Raw genomic sequence first — 10,492 nt, 5'->3', positions numbered from 1 at the left:
GCTATAGGGGGGTGAGGAAGGTGACAAGAGGAGGGGTGAGTGATGTGTGGGGGGTGAGGAAGGGTGACAAGAGTGAAGGGGTGAGAGATTTGTTTGTCCTTGCTATAGGGGGTGAGGAAGGTGACAAGAGTGAAGGGTGAGTGATGTGTGGGGTGAGGAAGGGTGACAAGAGTGAAGGGGTGAGAGATATGTGTTTGTCCTTGCTATAGGGGGGTGAGGAAGGGTGACAAGACTGAAGGGGTGAGAGATATGTGTTTGTTCTTGCTATAGGGGGTGAGGAAGGTGACAAGAGTGAAGGGTGAGTGATGTGTGGGGGGTGAGGAAGGTGACAAGAGTGAAGGGTGAGAGATATGTGTTTGTCCTTGCTATAGGGGTGAGGAAGGGTGACAAGAGTGAAGGGGTGACAATGCATGACTTTCCTTTCTATAGGGTGAGGAAGGGGTGTATGAAGGGGTGACAGGAGTGAAGGGGTGACATAATGTGAGATTTTCCTTTCTTTAGGGTGAGGAAGGGGTGTTTAAAGGGGTGAAAGGAGTGAAGGGGTGACAATGCATGACTTTCCTTTCTTTAGGGTGAGGAAGGGTGACAGTGCATGACTTTCTATAGGGCGAGGAAGGGGTGTTTAAAGGGGTGACAGGAGTGAAGAGGTGACAATGCATGACTTTCCCTTCTTTAGGGTGAGGAAGGGTGACAGTGCATGACTTTCTATAGGGTGAGGAAGGGTGACAGTGCATGACTTTCTATAGGGTGAGGAAGGGTGACAGTGCATGACTTTCTATAGGGTGAGGAAGGGTGACAGTGCATGACTTTCTATAGGGTGAGGAAGGGTGACAGTGCATGACTTTCTATAGGGTGAGGAGAGGTGTTTAACCCTTGCCTTGCGCGCGGTGCGGACGCCACTATTCCCTCGGGTGCAGTTGGGCTGTCCAATGGGGGGTCTCTTTTAACCTCTGTATCTCAAAAACTCTTCATCACAGCTAGAAACCAAAAACACCACTGGAAAGAGGAGGTCTAGATCTATAGGAGTTGGCTATGTATGCCTCTCTTGCGAACGTACGTGCACGTTCAGGGAGTGTTGAATGTTAACACTTACGTCGGTGTGTTAGTAAGTATATATTTATTGCTATCAAAACATCATATACATAGATACAAACAAAAACATCGTAAATTAAGCATCGGTCTGTGTGTGTGTGTGTGTGTGTGTGTGTTTAGAGAAGTGTTTAACCCGGTAACAGCGGGTATCATGTTTCTTAATGGTCCTTCTAAGCAAGAAAAATGAGGAAAATCATCTTCCATACAAACCATTTCATAATATATATCAAAGCATTTGTGATCAGTTTATGTATCATCTTTTGGGGGTGTGTTACATCATGGCACAAATTTGGCCCGTCCCTGCTACACGGTAAAGCCACAAATTTGGCCCGTCGCTGCTACACGGTAAAGCCACAAATTTGGCCCGTCGCTGCTACACGGTAAAGCCACAAATTTGGCCCGTCGCTGCTACATGGTAAAGCCACAAATTTGGCCGTCGCTGCTACACGGTAAAGCCACAAATTTGGCCCATCGCTGCTACACGGTAAAGCCACAAATTTGGCCCGTCCCTGCTACACGGTAAAGCCACAAATTTGGCCCGTCGCTGCTACATCGTAAAGCCACAAATTTGGCCTGTCGCTGCTACACGGTAAAGCCACAAATTTGGCCCGTCGCTGCTACACGGTAAAGCCACAAATTTGGCCTGTCGCTGCTACACGGTAAAGCCACAAATTTGGCCTGTCGCTGCTACACGGTAAAGCCACAAATTTGGCCCGTCGCTGCTACACGGTAAAGACACAAATTTGGCCCGTCGCTGCTACACGGTAAAGCCACAAATTTGGCCCGTCGCTGCTACACGGTAAAGACACAAATTTGGCCCGTCGCTGCTACCGGGTTAAGATTACCCACCTAAATATTTTCCTGCGTCACCAATAACATATATCTAGATGGTGTTTAAAGATATACCAAGTCAATTTTTGGCTCACATACGTTCAATAAACACTTTCAGAACAACTTTACGAGCTCCGCAAGACCAGCCTGGGACGTGTGATCTGCGACAACAGCGACAAGCTCCAGCACGTCCAGCCCAAGGTCATGCTGGAGGCTGATTCCTTCCTGTAAGTATGAGAATGACGGTCAAACTATGAGGCTCTGTATGAGTCAGTATGTGGTGTTTTAATAAGTGTGTTTACGATAGTTTTAAGCTTGTATTCTTAAGCATCTCAGAGCGCCAGATCGCCAGTTTGAAAATAGTTACATAGATAGATAGAACGTGAATGTTGGATAGATGCGTGTGTGTGTGTGTTTATGTGACGAGCTATGTGTTACGTCTATGCATGTGTTGCCATTATGAGGGAATGTTTTGGGTTAAGGAAGGGACGGATAGCTGGACAGACAGACTGAGGACCAGGCAATAGTTAACCAAGTTCTCCACCCACAGCAATGCACCAATGGCCTCTTGCAGACTCCTTACGTTCACAAGTTCTTATATTGTAACTACGAGGGAAAGTCTTTGGTTATGGAAGGCACGGGTAGTTAGGCAGACAGATAGAGAACCAGGCGATAGTTAACCAAGCTCTCCACGCACAGGAACGCCCCAATGGCCTGCCAGGGGAAGAATATCAAGGGTGTGGACCTGAAGAAGTGGAAGACCGCCAGCCCCAACTTCATCATTCACGACAAGATGCTTCAGGAGAGCATTGAGAGGGCCAGGCGCGACATCACCAACATGAGGGACTCCGAGTGGAACCTCTGGGAAGCACGTGAGTGTTGGCGTGTGTGTGTGTGTGTGTGTGTGTGCCTGTGTGTGTGTGTGTGTTTTCTTTTTTCTTTTAATTTCAACAGTTAATATTTCTAAGTGTATATTTCTGTGTGTGTGTGTGTGTGTGTGTGTGTGTGTGTGTGTTTTTTCTTTTTTCTTTTAATTTCAACGGTTAATATTTCTGTGTGTGTGTGTGTGTGTGTGTGTGTGTGTGTGTGTGTGTGTGTTTTCTTTTTTCTTTTAATTTAATCGGTTAATATTTCTAAGTGTATATTTCTGTGTGTGTGTGTGTGTGTGTGTGTGTGTGTTTTCTTTTTTCTTTTAATTTCAACGGTTAATATTTCTGTGTGTGTGTGTGTGTGTGTGTGTGTGTGTGTGTATTTTTGTTTTTTCTTTTAATTTAATCGGTTAATATTTCTAAGTGTATATTTCTGTGTGTGTGTGTGTGTGTGTGTGAGAGAGAGAGAGAGAGAGAGAGAGAGAGAGAGAGAGAGAGAGAGATTTACTTATCTATATGTACGTATGTAATATAATGATAATGATGATGATGATGATGATGATAGTGAGGTCAGTACAGGGGGGGGAAGGATGGAGGGGAGGGGGGGTGACCTAGGATGACCCCAAATACACACAATGACCTACTTTGACTATGACATTATTATTATTATTTTTTTTCTCTGACCATCTTGTGAGCCTATGGGGAGGCCTATTCTGACATGACTAGTGATTGGTGTGTGTGTGTGTGTGTGTGTGTGTATGTGTGTGTGTGTGTGTGTGTGTGTGTGTGTGTTTCATTATGGAAAAGGCCTATCGAAATCTACAGAACTATACTGACATGACTAGTGAGCGTGTGTGTGTGTGTGTGTGTGTGTGTGTGTGTGTGTGTGTGTGTGTGTGTTTCATTATGGAAAAGGCCTATCGAAATCTACAGAACTATACTGACATGACGAGTGATCGTGTGTGTGTGTGTGTGTGTGTGTGTGTGTGTGTGTGTGTGTGTGTGTGTGTAGCCCTGGAGCCCAACTTAACAATGACACACACTGGAACATAATAATCCCATAATAAACACAAATATAACACTTAAAAATCAGGTATAAATCACAGTATAGTGTGTTCAGCGAAGTCCCAGGTGTAATTAACAGATGCCGTGAAGACTAGCTTGCCGGCACACCCTAACGCACACACCGAACACACTCTACCCTTTACACATGGTAGGTCACACACACACACATACACACACCCACTCCATAGATACGGAGACGGAACCACACGAGCGTAAAGCCCAGGCCTACAACTACAGCTACAACTAGGTAAATACAACAAGGTAAATACACACAATTCCCTTAACACATGTTCCCCTCTCTCTCTGACTGACTGCCACTAACACCTTCTAGCACACACACCAACTGACCCAGGACCCAGAACGAAGCGACAGACTAACTCCCGACCCAGACTGACCCCAAGCGGACACCCCAGGACGCAACGCCCGACCTGGGGGGGCCAACGCGTGACCCCTGACCTCATGCAAGCGCTGGTGGGCAGGGGTCAGGCGCAGGGGAGTGAGGACTTGAAGTTGAGTCCGAGGGTTATGCGGGAGGCCGAGGAGCTTCTGACGGATTGCTTTAGCGCAGGTGTCAAGGCTTGGGGGATTATGAGGCAACACGAACGGCAGCTGTGGCAGAAACGTGAGTAACTTGACCCACACGCACTCACACACGCACTCACTCACGAACGCACACACTCACTCACTCACGAATGCACTCATTTTTTGCGTGGGGGGTGGAGGTTAGAAGAGGTTGTGGTGATCCTACGCACTCATTTTTCATGTTAGGTTCGGAATATGACTTTCACCCGCACGCACGCACTCACGCACTCACAAGCCTCCTTCTCCTCCTTCCTCCTTTTCTTCCTTTTTTCCTCCTCCTCCTCCTCCTCCTCCTTTTTCTCATTCAAACTTTTTTTCCTTACCTGACCTGCCATATAGTCCTTCCCAGCCTTACCAGACCCTTAGCAATGAGTCGGGTATTTACCAAACCTCAAACATGACCTCAAACCACTACTGGCTCTTCTCTTCTCTTCTCTTATTCTTTGTATTGTTCTTTTTATTGGTATTCTTCCTCTTCTTCTGTTTCTTCTTCCTTAATTCTTCATATTATTATTATTATTAGTATTGTTTTCTTTCATTTTCTTTTCTTATTTTCCTTATATTCCTGTCTTCTTTTTCATTCCTATTAACATTCTTCAGGTCAGGTCAGGTCATTACGTAGGTCATTTCTCACGACCTGACAACTATCTGACCCGTCTTTCCCCCTCCATCCCACAGGTCAGACAGCACAAGGGCACGAAAAACACGCGCAGGTGACCGCCAGCTGAAGGACACTGAATCCGGGTCACCAAGCAACGTCCTCGACCTGATGGAAGTGTTGGCAAACATTGACGTGAGCGACATCATGGAAATCCCCAGTGTGTTTGAGTGTGACGACCAGACCTGCCTTGCGACCATACACCACGATTCCGTACGGCGACAGGATGGTGCAATAACCTGAATTTCCCGTCCTTCGGCAAGTCATTCCGGGCCAAGAGTCGTCTGTTGAGGCCCTCCTATGAAGGTGGTGAGTGTGTGTGTGTGTGTGTGTGTGTGTGTGTGTGTGTGTGTGTGTGTGTGTGAGGGTGGGTTGTGTGTGTGTGTGTGTGTGTGAGGGTGGGTTGTGTGTGTGTGTGTGTGTGTGAGGGTGGGTTGTGTGTGTGTGTGTGTGTGTGTGTGTGTGTGTGTGTGTGTGTGTGTGTGTGTGTGTGTGTGTTAAGTTAGATGAGGACTACGTAACATCAATTCTGTGTGTGTGTGTGTGTGTGTGTGAGGGGGGGTTGTGTCTGTGTGTGTCTGCGTCTGTGTGTGTGTTAAGTTAGATGAGGATTACGTAATATCAATTCTGTGTGTGTGTGTGTGTGTGTGTGTGAGGGGGGCTTGTGTCTGTGTGTGTCTGCGTGTGTGTGTGTGTTAAGTTAGATGAGGATTACGTAATATCAATTCTGTGTGTGTGTGTGTGTGTGTGTGTGTGTGTTATTGACAGGTTATGAGAGAAGGGAAGGGAAAGGAAGAGAAGAGAAGAGAAGGGAAGAGAAGAGAAGAGAAGAGAAGAAAAAAGAAAATAGAAAAGAAGAGAGAGAGAGAGAGAGAGAGAGAGAGAGAGAGAGAGAATATGCATGTATGTGTACATGTATAGACAAACAAATTATTACCACCACTACTACTACTACTACTACTACTACTACTACTACTACTACTACTACTACTACTACTACTACTACTACTACTACAACTACTACAACTACTACCATTACTACAACTGCTACCATTACTACAACCCTATTTCCAGGCCTATCTAAGCCACTACTACTACTACTACTACTACTACTACTACTACTACTACTACTACTACTACTACTACTACCACCATTACTACAACTACTACCATTACTACAACCCTATTTCCAGGCCTATCTAAGCCACTACTACTACTACTACTACTACTACTACTATTAACCCCACTATTCTACCTCCATTTCCAGGTCTATCAAAACCCCGAGCTACGTCAATCACAGGTCAGCCGCTTCCCTCCCCTCGGCTAATCTCTACGAACATGCACAACGATGTCTCGGCTCCTCATGTTCGCTACACCCTCATGGTCATGCAATGGGGGCAGCTTATCGACCATGACATCATCTTCACGCCCATCAACAAAGGTATGTGTGTGTGTGTGTGTGTGTGTGTGTGTGTGTGTGTGTGTGTGTGTGTGTGTGTGTGTGTGTGTGTGTAACATTTTAAGACATTTTAAGAGTTTTCCAATTGTATAACTTAAATACCTTGGCTATATCTATGTCTCTCTGTTTTATATATATCTGACCTCTCTCTCTCCCTCTCTCCTTCTCTCTCTCTCTCTCTCTCTCTCTCTCTCTCTCTCTCTCTCTCTCTCTCTCTGCAGGGTTCCAGGACTCCATTCTTGACTGCCGGCGCTGTGACTCACCCCAGACGGTTCACCCCGAGTGCTTCCCTTCCCTCCAATGACCCGTTCTTTCCACCAGTCAATATCTCCTCTGGGCAGCCTTTCTGTATCCCTCTGACGCGCTCCATGCCGGGACAGCTGACTCTAGGTATGTGTGTGTGTGTGTGTGTGTGTGTGTGTGTGTGTGTGTGTGTGTGTACCTAACTTACCCTAACTTAACCATTATCTAAGTTGGTCTTGAAATAATAAATCGTATGTGTATGTGTGTGTGTGTCTCTGTGTGTGTATGTGTGTGTTTACATTGTTTTCTTTTATACTCTCTCTCTCTATCTCTCTATCTCTCTCTCTCTCTCTCTCTCTCTCTCTCCTTGACCTTTCTTGACCCAGGTTACCGAGAGCAGATGAACCAGGTCACTGCATTTGTGGACGCCTCACACACCTATGGCTCAGACAAGTGTGAACAGAGACAGCTGAGAATGCTAACGGTGAGGGTTTGTTATTGTTATTGTTATTGTTATTGTTATTGTTATTATTATTATTATTATTATTATTATTATTAGTAGTAGTAGTAGTAGTATTGTTGTTGTTATTATGGAAGGGAGAGAGAGAGAGAGAGAGAGAGAGAGAGAGAGAGAGAGAGAGAGAGAGAGAGAGAGAGAGACTAATATCACCATTGTCACTCTACAGGATGGCAAGCTGCGTGGCACTCCTAACCCCTTGAGAGGCAAGCTGCTGCTGCCCACTGAGCAGGAGAATCATGAGTGCCGGGCACCATCAGGAAGGTGTTTCATAGGAGGTAGGTCCCCAGAGAGTGCCATACACACCCTGGCACTATAGAACACCCTGATACTACACACTGCATCTTGGCACTATATACAACAGCTTGGCACTACACACGACCCTTGGCACTATAGAACATCTTGGCACTATACAGAACACCCTTGGCACTACACACAACCCTTGGCACTATAGAACATCTTGGCACTATACACAACAGCTTGGCACTACACACGACCCTTGGCACTATAGAACATCTTGGCACTATATACAACAGCTTGGCACTACACACGACCCTTGGCACTATAGAACAGCTTGGCACTATACAGAACACCCTTGGCACTATAGAACATCTTGGCACTATATACAACAGCTTGGCACTACACACGACCCTTGGCACTATAGAACATCTTGGCACTATATACAACAGCTTGGCACTACACACGACCCTTGGCACTATAGAACATCTTGGCACTATATACAACAGCTTGGCACTACACACGACCCTTGGCACTATAGAACATCTTGGCACTATACAGAACACCCTTGGCACTATAGAACATCTTGGCACTATACAGAACACCCTTGGCACTATAGAACATCTTGGCACTATACAGAACACCCTTGGCACTATAGAACATCTTGGCACTATATACAACAGCTTGGCACTACACACGACCCTTGGCACTATAGAACATCTTGGCACTATATACAACAGCTTGGCACTACACACGACCCTTGGCACTATAGAACAGCCTGGCACTATATACAACAGCTTGGCACTACACACGACCCTTGGCACTATAGAACACCCTGATACTACACACTGCATCTTGGCACTATATACACCAGCTTGGCACTATACAGAACACCCTTGGCACTATAGAACAGCCTGGCACTACACACGACCCTTGGCACTATAGAACATCTTGGCACTATATACAACAGCTTGGCACTACACACGACCCTTGGCACTATAGAACAGCCTGGCACTATATACACTGCATCTTGGCACTATAGAACAGCCTGGCACTATACAGAACACCCTGGGCACTAGACACGACCCTTGGCACTATAATCTCTTGGCACTATATACAACGCTTGGCACTATACAGAACACCCTTGGCACTATAGAACAGCTTGGCACCATGCACTTTGCACTATAGAACATCTTGGCACTATATACAACAGCTTGGCACTACACACGACCCTTGGCACTATATAACATCTTGGCACTATATACAACAGCTTGGCACTACACACGACCCTTGGCACTAATGAACATCTTGGCACTATATACAACAGCCTGGCACTATACAGAACACCCTTAGCACTATACACGACCCTTGGCACTATATACAACAGCTTGGCACTACACACGACCCTTGGCACTATAGAACAGCCTGGCACTATACAGAACACCCTTGGTACTATAGAACAGCCTGGCACTATACAGAACACCCTTGGCACTATAGAACAGCCTGGCACTATACAGAACACCCTTGGCACTATAGAACAGCCTGGCACTATACAGAACACCCTTGCAGCCTGGCACTATACAGAACACCCTTAGCACTATAGAACAGCCTGGCACTATACAGAACACCCTTGGCACTATAGAACAGCCTGGCACTATACAGAACACCCTTAGCACTATAGAACAGCCTGGCACTATACAGAACACCCTTAGCACTATAGAACAGCCTGGCACTATACAGAACACCCTTGGCACTATAGAACAGCCTGGCACTATACAGAACACCCTTAGCACTATAGAACAGCCTGGCACTATACAGAACACCCTTAGCACTATAGAACAGCCTGGCACTATACAGAACACCCTTAGCACTATAGAACAGCCTGGCACTAAACAGTACACCTTGGCACTATAGAACAGCCTGGCACTATACAGAACACCCTTAGCACTATAGAACAGCCTGGCACTATACAGAACACCCTTAGCACTATAGAACAGCCTGGCACTATACAGAACACCCTTAGCACTATAGAACAGCCTGGCACTATACAGAACACCCTTAGCACTATAGAACAGCCTGGCACTATACAGAACACCCTTGGCACTATACACGACCCTTGGCACTATACACAGAACACACTTTTCTTCCTCTTAATTATTTTTCTTCTTCTTTTTCTTCTTCTAACTATTTTTCTTGTCCTTTTTCTTCTAATTATTTTTTTCTTTTTCTTCCTTTAATTCTTTTCTTCTTCTTTTTCTTCCTCTAATTCTTTTTCTTCTTCTTTTCTTCCTCTAATTCTTCTTCTTCTTCTTTTTCTTCCTCTAATTCTTTTTCGTCTTCTTTTTCTTCCTCTAATTCTTTTTCTTCTTTTTCTTCCTCTAATTCTTCTTCTTTATCTTCCTCTAATTCTTCTTCTTCTTTTTCTTCCTCTAATTCTTTTCTTCTTCTTTTTCTTCTTCTTTTTCTTCCTCTAATTCTTTTTCTTCTTCTTTTTCTTCCTCTAATTCTTCTTCTTTATCTTCCTCTAATTCTTCTTCTTCTTTTTCTTCCTCTAATTCTTTTCTTCTTCTTTTTCTTCCTCTAATTCTTTTTCTTCTTCTTTTTCTTCCTCTAATTCTTCTTCTTTCTTTTTCTCTAATTCTTTTTCTGGTCCTTTTTTCTTCCTCTAATTCTTCTTCTTCTTCCTTCTCTTCCTCTAATTCTTTCTCTTCTTTTTTCTTTTTCTAATTATTTTTCTTCTTCTTTTTTCTTCCTCTAATCATTTTTCTTCTTTTTCTTCCTCTAATTCTTTTTCTTCTTTTTCTTCCTCTAATTCTTTTTCTTCCTCTAATTATTTTTCTTCTTCCTTTTTCTTCCTCTAATTCTTTTTCTTCTTCTTTTCTTCTTCTAATTCTTTTTCTTCTTCTTTTTCTTCTTCTAATTCTTTCTCTTCTTCTTTT

General features: G+C 44.6%; 1 protein-coding gene across 1 annotated transcript in view; it reads left to right on the top strand.

Moving 5' to 3' along the window:
• The window catches only part of LOC126992847 (peroxidase-like protein), an 89,081-nt gene that overhangs the window by 2,834 nt on the left and 75,755 nt on the right, over positions 1 to 10,492 (top strand). Inside the window, 3 exon segments of the mRNA XM_050851672.1 lie at positions 2,042 to 2,150; positions 2,623 to 2,795; positions 6,365 to 6,538. Of these exon segments, the coding sequence (XP_050707629.1) occupies positions 2,042 to 2,150; positions 2,623 to 2,795; positions 6,365 to 6,538 (456 nt within the window).

This window comes from Eriocheir sinensis, unplaced genomic scaffold, assembly GCF_024679095.1.
Source record: "Eriocheir sinensis breed Jianghai 21 unplaced genomic scaffold, ASM2467909v1 Scaffold51, whole genome shotgun sequence".
Taxonomy (NCBI): Eukaryota; Metazoa; Arthropoda; class Malacostraca; order Decapoda; family Varunidae; genus Eriocheir; species Eriocheir sinensis.
This window is presented reverse-complemented; position numbering and strand designations above follow the sequence as displayed.